We start from the raw sequence: 18235 nt of genomic DNA, 5'->3' as shown, positions 1-18235 counted from the left end.
AAGATATAGTAGAATTGGAAAAGGTACAGCGAAGGGCGACGAAAATGATAGTGGGGATGGGACGACTTTCCTATGAAGAGAGGCTGAGAAGGCTAGGGCTTTTCAGCTTGGAGAAGAGACGGCTGAGGGGAGATATGATAGAAGTGTATAAAATAATGAGTGGAATGGATCGGGTGGATGTGAAGCGACTGTTCACGCTATCCAAAAATACTAGGACTAGAGGGCATGAGTTGAAGCTACAGTGTGGTAAATTTAAAACGAATTGGAGAAAATTTTTCTTCACCCAACGTGTAATTAGACTCTGGAATTCGTTGCCGGAGAACGTGGTACGGGCGGTTAGCTTGACGGAGTTTAAAAAGGGGTTAGATAGATTCCTAAAGGACAAGTCCATAGACCGCTATTAAATGGACTTGGAAAAATTCTGCATTTTTAGGTATAACTTGTCTGGAATGTTTTTACGTTTGGGGAGCGTGCCAGGTGCCCTTGACCTGGATTGGCCACTGTCGGTGACAGGATGCTGGGCTAGATGGACCTTTGGTCTTTCCCAGTATGGCACTACTTATGTACTTATGTACTTAAGTCAAAACCAGGCAGCAAATAATAGCAAAACCAGAAGCACTGCAACTACCCAGGAAACTGAATAGAAGCCGAAGCGTGGACAGACTGGAGGCAGGGCTTTAAAGAGGACAGGAATTAGGCCCAAACATGCACAGCTGTCTTCAAGATGGCTGCCCCCATCAGTAGGGTTACCATATGGCTCCAGAAAAAGGAGGACGGATTGAGCCAGCCGGCTGGCTCAATCCGTCCTCCTTTTTATGGAGCCATATGGTAACCCTACCCATCGGAGACGCCCTCAAGCCCAAATATGGGCTTCTTTCCTGAGACTGCCCAGCTCCAAGATGGCCGCCCCATCCTAAAGCGCCCACCTCTGAGATGGCCGCCCTATACTGGCGATGCCCAAATCCAAGATGGCCGCCAAATCCTCAGATGCCCATACCTAGCGTAAACAGGGAACATGCCACTAACCTTTGAAGCCGATCCTTATAGCATCTTTTTAACCATTTCCCTCATTTTTATCATAGTTGCCCTTTCGAAAATTAGCTGGTGGAACACACTGTTTCACAATGCAAATGCTACAGCTTCATTTGCCTGTGGTATTGTTTCGCTGACATATATGTACATTCCAATTTTAGCACAAATATGTTACTATAACACCAGTTTAGTATTTTCTAAGTTCCTGTAGCATAGAATGCAATAATAACAAAAAGGCTAACGTGTATTTATTATATATGTAACCTGGGACCTGCCCTATCCATCCTGCAGCTGCTTTGTCTCATCAAAGAGACAGGTCCAGTAGATCTGGAGTTTGTTATATGGTATTGAGCTTTCCAGTATCTGGAATGAGGGTTCTGGAACTTGTGCCTGCTAAGTGTGGATGTCTGGTATTAAAAGAGACAGTTGCTGTCTGAGCTCTGTGATAAACCCTCCTGCACCCCAGAATTTACCAAAGAACACTGTTCAACAACAATAGCTTTACTAGCATATATTTATTAACTGTACTGTACACTGTAGAATTCCTTCAAAAAGGCAGTAAATAAATTCTAATAAATAAATAAAATAAATAATGGTATTTACAAGCAAATTAACAATCAGGTTGATCATTAAGCAGACTTTAGCTCAAAGTTTCAAATTAGCTTCAAACATAAGGAAACCCTGGCCTTGTAGGACTGTACAAGGACTGTAGGACTGTAGTGCAGTCCTAAGCCAAAGAACCCAACACAAATTGCTGGCAGCCAAAACGGCTGAACTGTCAAGAACAGAAACAGAAAAATGTTCTGCAGGGTATGCATACATTCTAGTTGGTAGCCACTGTGAGATTTTTGTGATTTTAGTTTTCCTACGCACATCTTTGAGCACTGATGGTGGATAACTTGGGTGTTCTCTGCTGGAAGTAACTTTTTATGAGCCATTCTTGCATGGTATTATTACTACTACTTATCATTTCTCTAGCACTACTAGACGTACGCAGCGCTGTACACTTAAACATGAAGAGACAGTCCCTGCTCGACAAAGCTTACAATCTAGGACAAATAAGAGATAAGGGAATTACTAAGGTGGGGATGATAAAATAAGGGTACTGAACAAGTGAGCAAGAGTTAGGGACTAAAAGCAGCATCAAAAAGGTGGTATTCCTTCCTGGACTGTCTGGTCCATGATCTAGTTCACTCCCTTTTCCCAGTCTTAGACTGAAATTTCTACAGGTTACTTCTAGTTAGTTGTAGTTATATTTATTTTTGTCAGTTTTTTTTTTTTTTGGGGGGGGGGAGGGGGTTCGGGTAGAGTGTTGGCTCAACTCTGGACCAAGAGGAGCCTTTGTTTACAAAATGCAGGCAAATACCTTTCCGTGAACGAATGCTCCAGAACTTGGTAAGTTTAATACTCAGTTCTTTGAAAGCTCAAAGGGACTGGAACCGTTTTTGGGGGGAGACCCTTACAGTACATGCATTACAATTTAGTAGCTGCCTTTTTGAAAGAATGTCATACAGGCCCCTTTATTTTGGTTTCTTCTGTCTTTTCTCTAAAGTGTTTCCTGTCACAGTCTCTGAATAACCTTTACAATATTCTTCTTCACAGAATGAAGTCAGTTCTCTAAAAAAAGAAATGGAGCACAACAATTATTTAATTAGGATCTTGCAAATGGAGAAGGAAGATCTGATTAAGGAAAATCAAGTGAGAATCTTCTGTGAATGATGGAGGAAATACATGTGCAATATTTACAGCTGGGAGATGGGGGCTGGGGTGTATTGGAAGGCAGTAGGGAGAGTATAAGAAGGTAAGAAAAAGTCCTTTATTGTGAGGGAAGATACAGGCAAAAGCTTTATTGTGGAAGGAAATGGATGGCTAGGAAGGAACATAAGAATACAAAATAGGCCATACTGGGACAGACCAAGGTCAATCAAGTGCAGCATCCTGTCTCTGACCGTGCCTAATCCAGATAACATAGTAAATAATGGCAGATAAAGACCTGTACGGTCCATCCAGTCTGCCCAATAAGATAAACTCATTTTACAGGTCATTAGGAACTACCCAGCACATCCCAAAGAGGAGATCTGCCTGGCTAACAACTGTTAAGAACTTCACTAAGAATTTATCCAAACCTCTTTTATACCAATGTCATCTAGACACCTTGATCATATCTTCCAGCAACAAATTTGAGTTTATTTGTGTGCCGAATAAAAGAAATGTATTTTCCAATTACTTTTAAATCTGCTACCCGTTAGTTTTGTGGAATGGCTCCTTGCCTTATTACTATTTGAAAGGGTAAATAATCATTCCTTATTCACCTGTTCCACTCCACTCATTATTTTATAAATTTTTGTCAGGCCTGCTCTGATTCATTTCTTCTCTATGTTGAAGAGCTATTATCTATTTAACCTAAACTAAACCACACAGGAAATGTACTAGGCTCTTTGTATCTTTCACCTCCAGTAATTGACTAACCAATTGCATTTCCAAGTGCTATGAATTGGAAGAAATTTGTTAAGGTGGCAACACGATTCTACAATATTATACGTCTAATTTGCCTGTGTTTAGGTGCACTATTTTCCACATTTGGCCCTGCTTCCCATTTTTTACATGCTTTTTTTGACTAGTGTCCTCCTTTTGACCTTTTTTGATTTGTGGGATACATTTTATCTGGGCTTCCAAGATGTGTTTATTTATTTACCTTCCATTTATAAACCACAGCCTCTCAAGCTCTCAGCATTTTTAACAGCTTCTTCTGTATTTCATGCAGACTTTTAACCTTTATAGCTGCTTCCTCATGTTATCATAGTCTCAATTCTTACAATTTTTGTTACCACAGCAGTTCTATTTATTATTCTCCCTCTAGCAATTAACTCAGTCTTGATTGCCTTATGATCATTATTGCCAAATGGCTCCTCCACTGTTATCCTTTGTACCAAATTCGGCATTCCAATGAAAACTAGATCTATAAAAAAGTACATTTCTCCTCTTGGCAATGGGATTTACAGTCAGACTTGTGCCAGCACACCAGCCTTGATCCTGGAGTGCATCTGATAGTCAGAAACATATGGAACTTGAGCATACATATGCTCCTTTCTCCAGAGACTCCAAGTTACGCAGTTCCAGGCTGTAGATTTTAGGCCAGTCCTGGATTTCTAACCTCATCTTGGTGCATTATGGGACCTGCAGTACTAAGTTCAATGGGTAGGATCAGGCAATACAAATCCCACAGTGCTTTGGGATGTAAGTTCAAAACCAAAACTGTCCCAAAATCTTCAGCATGGTACTGGGTAACTTGGCATCTCTACTTCTCCTACCCAAGTGGGTGCAAAATGCACCTCCTTTCCTTCCACTGCCCCTAGTATTTTTTCTTCTCTACTCTTCAGACTGGACATTTCATTCAGAGACTTTCAGCATGTCAGCGAACAGCACTTAGCATATGATCCACCAGGCTTAGTAGTAAGCAAAGAGATTGTAGGTGACATGATATATATTGATTTCAACGTAGTGAAAGTATCAGCAAAACATAGATAGGCAAAGTTAAAGAATAGTTTAAAAGATATAGAAGTCTGTTCAGGACTAGCTGTAAAAGTTTATGTTGGGAATCAGGTTTGAGATGGGATGATTGACCTGGGTGATATGGATAGGTTGAAGGCTTCAAATTTTGTTTATCCAAACATTATTCTGTTGATGTCTTTCTTGCAGAAGCTCAAAAAAGAGGCTGAAAAGGTGTCAGCACATTTCCCAGGAGAGGCACAGTTTTCATCTAGGAATCCTGGTAAGAGTTGCGAACTTGCTACTTCGCTTACACAATAAGCAATTCTAGTGCTGTAGGAAAAGCCACTCATATTCCAATACTTTATGACCTCTTAAAGAAAAGGCATGAATAAAAAGTTGATTCAATTAAATTACATGTAAAAACCAAATCAGTCCAAGGCTTGCAAAGACCCTCTGCCAAGAAGCCAGAGGTCACTTCAGCACTAGAAGTTCCTTTTCTTAACAACCTGTTCTGTGTTACCTGCCACATTAGCAGCTGATGCATAGAAATGACTCCCTGCGTTAAGCACAAGGTGCAGTCTCCACTCATTCCACACAGCTAAAGGGTGATTTCTACATTAGCTGTTTAATACAGTAATTAGTGTGTGTGCTAACACAGCGCCACACTAATTGTTAGGGCATGAAACTGCTAATGCAGCAAAGTAAATGGGTCCCAAGAGGTACCACATGTTTGTGTGCCTATTTAGTACATGAGTATACCCTTGGGAAATTTTATAAGAACCCATTTGGGTGCATAAAACTCTTCTATACACTGAAGTTCCCTTCTAAAATTATGCACAAGAACATAAGCCTTGCCATACTGGGACAGACCAAAGGTCCATCAAGCCCAGTACTCTGTTTCCAACAGTGGCCAATCCAGGTCACAAGTACCTGGCAAGATCCCAGACCAGTAAAACAGATTTTATGCTGCTTATCCTAGAAATAAGCAGTGGATTTTCCCAAGTCCATCTTAATAGCAGTTTATGGACTTTTGTTTTAGGAGATTGTCCAATTATCTCATAGAAGTTAATTTTTTTAAGTATTTTTGTGTTTAAAATAGTGTTTTACACATAAAAATAGCCTTTTCTAAAAATTTCCCAAGTGATAGGCACTAAAACTTATTCATACACCTTGTATGAAAGCATTTCCCATTTCTAAATCATCCAGTCAATATTCAGCCGGCAGAGGTCAGTGCTTTTTAAAACACTGACCATTGCTGGCTAAATTAGCCTCAGATATGTAATGCTGGGCCATTTGTGGGCACTGGCATCGAATATCTGATCCTGACCAGCTGCTACTGGTTGCCGACATTTACATGGGTCCCGGCCAATATTTAGCTGGAACCCACATAAGATACTGAATATCAGCTGGGACCGCATAAACTGAGTCCAGATATCCTGAGGCTCATCACAACCCCCCCCACCCCGCCTCCCCCAAGCACCTCCGAGCTCTTGGGCCTTCTTACGGGCTCTTGCAATCTGGTGGGCCTTGGGGCAGGAGCAAACCCACTTGCACCTACCCCCATGGTTCATCAAAAATGGCCGCTGAGACGACTAATGATAAAGTACACACTCACATTCATGCGCTGATTGTGTGCATTTCAGTACATTTATGTATTTTATTTATGCATTCTTGTATCCTACTATTATCCAAAAACAAATTTTGGTTCAAAGTGGCTTACAATTTACATTTTGGTGAAATTACAATAGAGTTGAGCAGTGTGGAGAAGGCCACATATGGGCGTATATGCCAAATTCCACCTAAGTGCTTTTTTTATGACTATGCACATATTTTATAGGTGTTTACACACATAGGCAAAGTCTTGGCAGAGTATGGCCAGGACTCACACTTACATGCATAACTTACAGAATACCACACACACTTAGTACATCATTTACACCCTTATCACATGCTATTTGCAGCAGGGCCAATTTTATGCAGAGGGTCCAGGGACAAGCAAAATTCAGATTTCAGGGTATTCTAAAATCTTAGGGGTCAATATTGTGGCGGCCAGCATGTCTTAAATGCTGACCATTGCTGGCTAAATTCAGTTTCTGGCTCTATCCAGGCACTGGCACTAAATATCCATGTCTTTGACAGTGCTGAGAAGCTCTCCAGGTACAGCTGATATTCAGTGCTGTACCCACATAGCTAACTAGGCAAAGTTACAGCTGCTGTTTATGAAGTCCAAGTTGCCCGATTAGGTATGTGGGCACCAGAGCTAAATATCGTAGGTGCTCTCGCCTAACTACATGCTCCATCCTAGCTCTGCCCCTGGACTGGCTCAGAATTAACCGGCAAGTGCTGCAGTGGTCAGAACAGACAATCGGCAGCACTCTCAGGTTAAGAGCCGATAATATCCACTTCTAACCTGCTCAGTGTGATTTCAACGCACTTTGAGGCTCTTTTACAAGGGTGTGGTAAACACTAATATGTGCTTACTGCCAATGATGTAGCCAGGGGGGGCCTTGGGCTCCCCAATTTGGATTTGAGCCCCCCAAAGTCTGCTGGATTGGCTGGCGGAGGTCCCCAAGTTCCATCAGTAGAAGCCGTCCTCCAGTGATGTTTGCTGCTTCACTGCCTGCCTTGCTTCCCCCCCGTGCACACACTAAATTTCATTAAAACCAAGCATGTATGCAGGGGGAGGAAGCAGGGCTGGCAGCGCTGCAGTGAACATCGCTGGAGGAAGGCTTCTGCTGGCGGGACTTGAGAACCTCCGCCAGCCCAGGTATGTGGGGTTGCAGCAGGAGCAGAGCGCAGTGGGGAGGTGGAGCAAAATATGCCCCCCTCCACTTTGGCTCAGCCCCCCCCCCCCCCCCCCACCAAATTGAGGTCTGGCTACCCGCCTGCTTACTGCAGCAAAGAAATGGCGTACCACAAGGCACGCTGAGGTATCCCATGGTAACTTTTCCATGTGCACGTGCTACCCTGCACTAAAAAATAACTTTTATTTTTTGGCACAGAGAGTGTGTTTGGGGGGCAGAGAGTGGGTCTGTTCTTGCTAATTGGTTAATGCCGCTACGTGCACATGCGAAACAATTAGTACAGGTTTAGCACATGAGCCCCTACCACCTATCATATATGTGGCAGTAAGGGATCACACGCTAATGTTGGCCAAATGCTGCTTCAGAACCACAGGTCAACTTTTAGACTGTAACATGAATGAAACAAGGCGGTTAGCTTCAAGCAGCACCTCTTCTTATGCTATTTTAACGGCAAGGTAGTTGGTTCGCTTACATCGCGTTCAGTATTCCGATGGTTGCAGAAAGGGCAGCAGATATAAAAATGGCGGCTATATCAATCTTTCATGGATGTCACACGCTGTTAATCCGCTATCCAATCAGAGCACAATGTTTCATAGCTACTCATGTCTCCTGCTCACTAAGTGAGTGCCTGTCATTCTTGCAAAAAATGGCTCCACTCTATTTTACCATTTAACCCACGAGGAGCTAACGTATTTAGGCGGAAAATCCATTGCTGCTCCTTTCTCAAGAGTACCAGACGTCAGTCAGTACCTCTCTGACTAGTAACAATCTGTTCAGAACCACACATTTTAATGACTCAAAACAATGTAACTGTTCAGTGCAATGGGCAGCTAGCGGCGAGGTAGTTTTCTTGGTGTTAACTACACTCATGTTCAACTAGCCTCACATAGAGCTGGTGGGAGGTTTGTCCCACGTAGAGCTTCCCACAAGGGCAGATAATGCCGTAAATAACACCCTCTGACTTGCACGAAGTATTAACGTACAGTGCGAATTTGTGTCCAGTGGAAGGATCTGTAAATTCCGTGGTCTCTAACATCAAGGGGCACATTTGGCAGTGACCACAGCTTTTATGGCCATTATAGTCAGGGGGATTAGCCACTTCTGTTTTAAAGGAGCAATTGATATCCTTTATAATAAAACTAGCCTCCATAGCAATGAAAAAGAACTATTTCAAGTATAATGAAAAAATTTCCAGCAGATATCAGGTGCAGCAATGGGGGCTATGATGGCTCCCTCAGTGGCCAATCTCTTCATGAGAGATTTTGAAGATAAATTTGTGTACCCGAGTATGTATCTAGACAGGATCAATATATGGGTACGGTATATTTTTATTTGTTTATTTAGATCATTTATACCCCGCTTTTTGCCACGTAAAGCAGCCCCAGAGCGGCTTACAATGAACTAATGAAAACAATTACAATGACAGTTGAAGGCAGAAGGGAAGGGATGATTAATATAATATTTAAACAAATAAGCAGCAGGCAGGGAAAAGAAATCAAAAAGAAGGGAAAGGAAAGAGTAATGAGTCCAGAATCAGATCTTGACTCACCGAGACACATTAAATCAGATCTTGCGACCAGGAGGAAGCAGGGCCCCTTCAACAAGCTGATGACGTTTTCATGACAGTATTGGATATGCTTAAAGAATTTGTGGATTAACTGAACGGATGTCATCCCAAAATCCAGTTTACGACCAGTTTTGACTTGAATGAGTTGACTTTCCTTGACATAAGAGTACAGAAGAGGCCGGGCCATTTTGATACGTCTGTGTACAGAAAATCTACTGACCGTAACATGCTCCTGCACTACTCAAGTTACCATGCAAAAGCATTAAAAGAAAATTTGCTTTTCGCAATTTTTGCGATATCGCAGAATTTGTTCAGATGAGAGGAACTTTCGCTATCAGGCAAAAGGATTACGCGAACGTTTGGTGAATAGAGGTTACCTGAATAAGATTGTGAAAATAGCCTATAATAGAGCCAAATTTAATAACAGGGAGTTACTTTTACAGCCACACTCAAAACCTGAAGAGACAGAAGCAGCGGTACACACATATGTGTTAAAACATACTGCACAAGCATGGAATATTGCACGGATCGTTCGGAAGCACTGGAATATAATACAGACAATGCCACTTTTTGCTGAGACCACTTTATGATTGGAGTATAGCAGAGGAAACAAGTTGAAAGAGCTGCTATGCCCCTCTACCTTTAAAACAGAAGTGGCTAATCCCCATGACTATAATGGCCATAAAAACTGTGGTCACTGCCAAATGTGCCCCTTGATGTTAGAGACCACGGAATTTACAGATCCTTCCACTGGATACAAATTCGCACTGTACGTTAATACTTCGTACAAGTCAGAGGGTGTTTTTTACTGCATTATCTGCCCTTGTGGGAAGCTCTACGTGGGACAAACCTCCCACCAGCTCTATGCGAGGCTAGTTGAACATGAGTGTAATTAACACCAAGAAAACTACCTCGCCGCTAGCTGCCCATTGCACTGAACAGTTACACTGTTTTGAGTCATTAAAATGTGTGGTTCTGAACAGATTGTTACCAGTCAGAGAGGTACTGACCGCCATCTGGTACTCCTGAGAAAGGCGCAGCAATGGATTTTCCGCCTAAATACATTAGCTCCTCGTGGTTTAAATGGTAAAATAGAGTGGAGCCATTTTTTGTAAGAATGACAGGCACTCGCTTAGTGAGCGGGAGACATGAGTAGCTATGAAACATTGTGCTCTGACTGGATAGCGTATTAACAGCGTGTGACATCATGAAAGATTGATATTGCCGCCATTTTTATATCTGCTGCCCTTCCTGCAACCGTCGGTATACTGAACACGATGTAAGCGAACTGACTACCTTGCCGTTAAAATAGCATAAGAGGAGGTGCTGCTTGAAGCTAACCGTCTTGTTTCCTTCTCGTTACAGTCTAAAAGTTGACCTGTGGTTCTGAAGCAGCATTTGGCGAAACAGGGGCCAACGTTGACCATGGTCAAAACAATAAGAAGAGACAGGAGATCGGCAGGCTTCATTCTTAAGCTAAGTACCTATTGAAAATGTTGCCTTTAGAGTTTTGTATGAATGAGACAAGCTACATGAACAAACTTTAATCAGGAGGTTTTTTGCCCATGATGAAGAAGTCTTAGCCCTCTTAATGCAACAGTGAGCAAAAGAGGAGCTTCTTGAGGCTTTTTCCTCCTTGTTTCTCATAGGCTTACATTAATTTGAGTTTTCCTGAGTTTATATTAAGTGGATATCTTTGAGAGGATACTCTTTCCCTTATAGAAGGTTTAGTTCACATTACCGTATGGCCATTATTGAAAAAATTCACAAAATCGGCCATTTTACCCCAGTGGTAAAAATGGCCTTAGCATGAGGGCATGCTTAGGCCTCTTTATACCGCTGTTTGGTAAAAGGGGCCCCTTTGAGCATCAACCCCTTAATTTTAGAGAAAAGTTCTGAGTATGGTTGGAGCACATACCACAGTGAAGCTGATGTTTATTAAACCATTTGGAGAGGGCTAGACCATCTTGATGGGGTTCCAGGCTGGCCTGGGGCTTCCATCTGCTTTATGCTAGTTTGTGAAGTACAAACATGCTCAGAAAGCTTCTTAAGTTTCCAACTTTATTTAATATTTAAATATACTGCTGAATGATAAATACCATCTCAGCGGTGTATATTATAAAAATATTTAAAAGGAAAAGGACATTACATTAAAAAGTATTGTAAAACATTTAAAAAGAGAGAAAATAAAATAAAAGCAAACTTTAAGAGAAAAGAGTACACCTTTAGTTTACTTTCAGGCTTATTTTCGAAAGAGAAGGGCGCCCATCTTTCGACACAAATTGGGAGATGGGCGTCCTCCCAGGGTTGCCCAAATCGGCATAATTGAAAGCCGATTCTGGGCGTCCTCAACTGCTTTCCAGCACGGGGACGACCAAAGTTCATGGGGGCGTGTCGGAAGTGCAGCGAAGGCGGGACTAGGGCATGCCTAACACATGGGCGTCCTTGACTGATATTGGAAAAAAAAAAGGGTGTCCCTGACGAGCACTTGGGCAACTTTACATGGTCCATTTTTTCTTGCGACCAAGCCTCAAAAAGGTGCCCGAACTGACCAGATGACTACTGGAGGGAATCGGGGATAACTTTCCCTTACTCCCCCAGTGGTCACTAATTTTGAGGAGACATTGGCATATTCTGGAGGGCCACCCCTGCTTTCAGAACAAATGGCTTACAATAGCCCATACACGAGGCAGAAATATCAAGGAGATTGTGGCACCATCAGCCTTACCAGTGAGACCCTTAGATTCACCCCCACACACGGGACATCAACCGTGTGGGTCATGCTCTGTATGCCAATATAGCTTGACCACATCCACATTTATTCATCCACAGACAGGTAAACAGTACCATCTGAGGCACTCTTCAAACTGTAATACAGAGGGCGTCGTTTATCTCATCATCTGTACATGTAACTTGATTTATATAGGGAAGACCATTAGGAAACTCAAATTAAGGATGATTGAGCACAGGAGTAATATCAAGAGGAAGAACATCACGGCACCTTTGGTCCAACATTGTGTTGATTGTGCACATGACTTTACTGATCTGAAGTTATTGGTACTCAAGGTCATCAAGGCATCATGGCGGGGTTCTGATATTGATAAGATACTGCTGCAGCAAGAACAACGCTTTATCTTTGAACTGAATACGGTCTTTCCTGCTGGTCTCAACTCTGAAATGGATCTATCTGTGTTTTTGTAAGGAGCTCCATAATTGAATTATTCACAAATCCTAAAGGAAGGGAAGATTGACTCATCTATTACCTAAGGGTCTTTGTGCTCTGTGGTTGACCCCATTTGGACTGGTCTCTTTTTTTCTGGGCTTCTTTCTCTTTTTTCTTTTTTTCTGTTTGTGTTTTATTTTTTGTCGTTTGTGAATATCAGTAGTTATCATCAAGTCTACTTACAGTATTTATATATATTTTTTATATATTTTTTTTTTAATACATATATTATTTATTTATTTCATTCATATTTTTTCATACATATATTTTTTCAGTTTCTTTATATATTTCTCTATATGTTCAGAAGGTTTTTTTTGGTTATGACCAATATGTAATTCAAGTATGTGTTATTATATTTGTTTATATTATGATTGTATGCTTTTTAAGGAATTTAAGTGACTTGATTTGAAGGGATATGTATAATAATATGGAGTTATGATACCAGATACTGTAATTTTAAGTAAAACTACGCAAAATGTTCCTATGTATTTCATTATGTGTGAAACCATTTTAGGTCTTTTTTATGCAGTATATGCAGCATTTATTGGGGCTTTTCAGACATTTTAGAAGTATAATTTTGTTTAATTTTAAGGATTAGATGTGAATGGAGGGATTTTGTATATTGATGTATATATATACATCATTTGTCTGTGCCTACAACATGTGAATGTTATATCACTTTAAATATTCGGACTAGCCCCATTACGTCACTTCACTTCCTCCTCCCTCCGTCCATTTAAACATAGCTTTGCGCATGCCTTAACTTTTGACGGTTTATGCGGCTGAAGGCGTTTTATCTATGAGCTGTTCAAACACCGGGTAAGATTATCGGTTTCTTTAAGGAAAAGATAATATAATTTTATGATTCGTACCATTTCAGTTATTTATCATCCTTTACGCAGCGCACATAGATATCCGTTTGGACTTTCACATATTCCCACGATCAGTAATTTGTCTGACGTACGATACTTAGGATATGATGTGAATGAATCTTTGTTTTGGGGGATAATATCTAATTTTATTGCGCTTATGATTCATAAATGTGGAGTTGTTTTAAATATTAGAATATACCCCGTGATGTCTTTTTCAAACGTTGTGCTGCGCATGCTTTTAATCTTTGGTGGGTGACGCGACTGTAGGCGTCCCACAAACGGGCTGCCCGAACAGCGGGTAAGATTTTAAGTTCTCCTTTGACAAGATATTTTAGGATGATAGATTCTGTGCTAATATTGCTTCAGGTGATGTCGGACTGTTGGTTTTTTTCGACTGTTAAGTGGTTTAAAACAGATATTTATTTTACCCGATTGCTCATTTATTGTATGTGGATGCATGGGAATGCTTTTGAACACTTTAATGTTTTTTATGAATTTGACAAATAGTGATCAATTTTGAAGGACGTTTCAATGTTATTTATGGATCTGGAAAGTATTTATTAATTTTGAAAACTCTGTCCCTTTTTTTATATTAGGGAATATAAGCTGTTTGTTAATCATCTTTATCTACTAGCTAACTAGCTGACCTAGAAGAGCTTTTTGGTAAGGTTTGATTTTTATTTATTTATTATCATTACTTTTATGCTCTATTTTCTATGCAGAGTCTGTAATCAGTAAAGTTACTTATATGGTATGAGTGTTTGAAAGCGTGCACTATAAGTTCATAAGCCCCTGTTGCACTCATTTTTTGCAACACTTACCCCAGATGGTAAGGTCTTCACAGATCTGCACACATGAGTTTGAAATATAACATTATGGTATGTAGGTATATGTATGTATGAGTAAGTTTTTTTAAGTTTGTGAATAAGTACATGTAAATGGGGAGATAGATATATGACGATATATGTATGGATTGTTGGTTAATATTTCTCAGGTCATGATGATGATGTTTTATATCATATGTTATTATGTTTTATCATTCTTTATATGTATATTCTTGTAACCATGATAACTATGTTTTGTTTTAAAAATTTTTTATAATATACATGTGTATGTATGTTTATGTAAGCATGCATATGCATTTTTGATTTTGATGTTGGTTCTGCATTATTGTATTATATATAATTTTTAATGATATATGTTTATGTATTTTTTACGTTAGACCCCTGATGCAGGCGTTTGTACGCCGAAACACGGCCCGTGTCGGGTATTCATCATTAATAAAGGATTGCATTTTTCTCATTCCTGAAGGCCCAGTGTTTACTTTTTCTGTTTGTTTGGTTGCTTTTGTATGCTGCTTTCCCTCTGTTTTGTGACTGTATACCCATCTCCCTGACAGCAGCAGTATGCAGGTCCCTGGAGCAGTTTTACTGCGTGCAGTGCACTTCAGGCAGGCAGACCCAGGCCCATCCCCCCCTCTACCTGTTACACTTGTGGTGGTAAATTTGAGCCCTTCAAAACCCACCACAAACCCACTGTACCCACATGTAGGTGCCCCCTTTCACCCCTTAGGCTATGGTAGTGTTGTACACTTGTGGGAAGTGGGTTTTGGGGGGCTCAGCACCCAAGGTAAGGGAGCTTGGGAGCAATTTCTGAAGTCCACTGCTGCCCCTAGAGTGCCCGGTTGGTGTCCTGGCATGTCAGGGGGACCAGTGCACTACGAATGCTGGCTCATTCCACGACTAAATGACTTGGATTTGGTTGTTTCTGAGATGGGCGTCCTCGGTTTCCATTATGGTTGAAAATCAGGGACGACCATCTCTAAGGATGACCATCTCTAAGGTCAACCTAAATTTCTCGATTTGGGTGTCCCCAACTATATTATCGAAATGAAAGATGGCCGCCCATCTTGTTTCGATAATACGGGTTTCCCTGCTGCTTTGCCGGGATGTCCTGCGAGGACGTCCTCAGGAAAACTTGGGCACCCCTTTTCGATTATGCCCCTCTTTATGTCTCGAGAAATCCAGCATCATTCCCTGCATCCAGTGTTCTAAAAGAATTAATTGCTTTCATTAGAGCCCATACAGTACTGGACATGCAGGACAGGATTCAGAGACTAAGGAACCCCACAGGATGTATTTTAGGAGTTCTAGAAATGGATGTTATATTAACCCTTGCTTTCTTTTTTTGTAGCATCTCATGAAGATGTGGTGAGTATATGTATCTAAACACTGCTTCTTTTTCCCCAGTTGTTTGCTGAAAGTAATTTCTGCATGGTAAATGGATTACTCAGCTTCCCACAGAGAGCAGCAGCTACATGCTGTAGTCTTGAGTTCTCATAGTGGTCTCACTAGATTGTTATTTTTACCTTTGCTGTGTAGGTTACACCTTTTCATTTGTAACAACTGTGTAAGTATTAATTCTTTGACTTCCAAATGAAAAGCAGAGGTGCCAGGGCTGGTGCCATTAGTTTATAGCAGATCCTCTTCTCCCCCAATTGCCCCCAGTGGTTAATGCTGAGTGGCCAGATTGTTGCAGCCAATTTCAGCATTTATCCACATTTCCATGATGTCTGCTTAGGCCTTTGCCTTCTGGGTGCCAAATATAAGACCTTATGACTTTATTATATGACACCCTGATTAAATGTTGGCAATAGAAGCTGACTGAATTTCAGGTTTGGTTTCAGCGTCAAAACCAGCCTTAAATCGATATCTGGCCTTGCTTTAGTTTTGGCCAAAAAAGCCGATGCATTTTTGACTAAAACAGAAACTTTGTGCTGTCTCCCCATAGCACTCCCCCCTCCCCCTAACACACCCTGAACAGGAGCACTCTTTCCACTCCTCCCCCCCCCCCCCGAACAGGAGCAGCTTCCCCTCCTCCCCCCCCCCCAAACAGAGGTAGATCTACTCCCTTCCCCCAGGTCTACCTTACAGTCGCTGGTGGTCTAGTGGTGTAGTCAGAGCAAGAGTGATCCCATTCGCCACTCATTCCTGCCCATGATGTCTTTTTTTATTTTTTGTGCCCCACGCTTTCCCACTCATGGCAGGCTCAATGCAGCTTAGGTACTTATTTGTACCTGGGGCAATGGAGGGTTAAGTGACTGTGGCTGCAGGCAGTCTCACCACTAGACGATCAACCTATGTGTGGGAGAGAAGGGGCTGGAGCTGCTCCTATTCAGGAGTGGGGCAGAGCGGGGGGGGGGGGGGGGGGGCACTGTAGTGCTGATTTGCAGCAGTAGCAGCCAGTTCTGGCTTCGATTTCAGCTGAAACCAAGTGGTGAATTTCAGCAGCAAATTTAATTTTGGCCAAAAAAAAGAGGAAATGGAATGGGATTTGATATACCACCTTTCTGTGGTTTTTGCAACTACATTCAAAGTGGTTTACATAGTATATACAGGTACTAATTTGTACCTGGGGCAATGGAGGATTAAGTGACTTGCCCAGAGTCACAAGGAGCTGCAGTGGGAATCAAACCCTGTTCCCCAGGATCATAGTCCACTGCAGTAGGCTACTCCTCCACTCCAGTTTTGGTTGTCTTCTAGTTGACAAGACAATCCATAAGGACTATGGGGATACAATGATAATGATGATGACAATGATAATTTCCCGTCTGTGTGCATTAATATTATTTGATGTCATTGCCTGTCTTCCAAATGTGGTTGATGACTCCATTTACTTTTCAGATCATCAAGAAAAAATGTCTAAAGCGTGATGAGAAATGTTCTGAGAATGTTAATGACCCAGATGTTGGGCATCCTTATCGGGGTAACAGAATAACGTGTCCTTCATGTGAACAATCGTTTGAGGCTTCCAATAAGCAGGTCTATGATGATCATGTTTTGTGCCATGTCCTGGAGTCTTCCATAAACTGAAGGCACTTTCTTCATTGCAGTTAAATGCTAAAGTGTTCGCTGCTTCTTTTCTGAAAACTGGTGGCTCTTTAGGACATGCAGAGTGCAGTTATTTTACTCCGATTAGGTTTATCAGTGATTTTTGCCAGCTTGTAGCTTCCCTTTCCCTAGGAAAGTAAACTGTGCTCAGTATTTTCATCAGTCTGCTCTTTGTTTCCTCTTGCAAGTTCAAAGTTTTGCTAATTTGTCTCTCCTTGTAGTTTTCCTCTTTTCTCTCTTATGGACAGAATTGACTTATGACCCACAAAACTGTGCATCACTGTACCTTTAAAGCAAGCTAAAGTTCAGATAATTAACCAAAACACTACAGCGTTCACATACCCCTCCTTTCTTCAGTTCCATCAGTTCTGTTATAGAAGCTCTTCTCCTTTCTGTTCTATTCTCCCCCAAACAGAAACTCCCTTAACCTGATACTCTATCATCGCCTACAAACTGTCTCATTTACCTCTTCAGTGTAACGGCATAAATTCTGCCCAAGCCATAAGAGCCACCTTTTCAACATGATAGCTTCTAAAACAGAAACAAAAAGAAGAAAAGGGTAGACCAATGTGATTCCAAAGCAAGTGATTCGACGTAGTCCTGCATTTCAGCGCCTGATGGGGTCAAGCACATATTTTTCAAAGGTACTGACGGATTGAGCTTAGGTAAATAGCGTGTCAAAGACAGGCGCTTCACTGCGTCGAGTCACTTTTGACCATTACTCATCAATAAACAGGGCCGTGCCGATGCGGTAAGCGAGGTAAGCGCCGCAGGGGGGCGCCCACCTCTGGAGGGCACCGCCACGGTGCTTACCCTCGTCCCGGCGCCCTAGCCCAATCGTGGACTTCGGACTTCCCTGCTGCCCTCACAAGCGTAGCGCTTTTGCGAGGCAGCTCGGGCTCTCCCTCCTTCCTTCCTTGGTTCCCGCTCTGGCTCCCCGATCAGCAGCCCCCCCCCCCCCGCGTGTTTTAACCTTTACTCTCCGACGTGGCAGCGATGTCAATCAATGAAGAACGTACAACAGACTCGCTTCCAGCTTCTCTCTTCACACAGTGTCCCGCCCTCGCGGGAACAGGAAATGCATCATCGCTGACGCTGAAGGCGGGACACTGTGTGAAGAGAGAAGCTAGAAATGAGTCTGTTGTGCGTTCTTCATTGATTGACATCGCTGCCACGTCGGAGAGTAAAGGTTAAAACACGCGGGGGGGGGGGGCTGCTGATCGGGGAGCCAGAGTGGGAACCAAGGAAGGAAGGAGGGAGAGCCAGAGCTGCCTAGCAAAAACGCTGCAGCCTGCCACATGTAGGGGGGAGGGCAGGGGAGAGGAGAATTGTTGGCCATGTATGGATGCAGGGCA

General features: G+C 42.1%; 1 protein-coding gene and 1 long non-coding RNA gene across 5 annotated transcripts in view; both read left to right on the top strand.

The window, feature by feature from the left end:
- Positions 1–17608, top strand: part of CALCOCO2 (calcium binding and coiled-coil domain 2) — a 119074-nt gene extending 101466 nt beyond the window's left edge. For 3 of the 4 annotated variants that reach the window (XM_030221574.1, XM_030221573.1, XM_030221576.1), the window contains 4 exons: positions 2635–2730; positions 4732–4804; positions 15184–15200; positions 16674–17608. In XM_030221574.1, coding sequence (XP_030077434.1) covers positions 2635–2730; positions 4732–4804; positions 15184–15200; positions 16674–16862 — 375 coding nt within the window. In that variant the 3' untranslated portion in view covers positions 16863–17608. Of the gene's footprint in view, positions 1–2634; positions 2731–4731; positions 4805–10260; positions 10941–15183; positions 15201–16673 lie in introns of those variants that run through there. The other variant, XM_030221577.1, reaches the window with a different exon arrangement.
- On the top strand, positions 12893–14246 carry LOC115482032. Its single transcript, XR_003944027.1, has 3 exons — positions 12893–12937; positions 13587–13653; positions 14213–14246. It is a non-coding gene; the product is annotated as an uncharacterized LOC115482032 (long non-coding RNA).
- Positions 17609–18235: the final 627 nt, after the last annotated feature.

Source organism: Microcaecilia unicolor, chromosome 12, assembly GCF_901765095.1.
Source record: "Microcaecilia unicolor chromosome 12, aMicUni1.1, whole genome shotgun sequence".
In the NCBI taxonomy this organism is placed as follows: Eukaryota; Metazoa; Chordata; class Amphibia; order Gymnophiona; family Siphonopidae; genus Microcaecilia; species Microcaecilia unicolor.
This window is presented reverse-complemented; position numbering and strand designations above follow the sequence as displayed.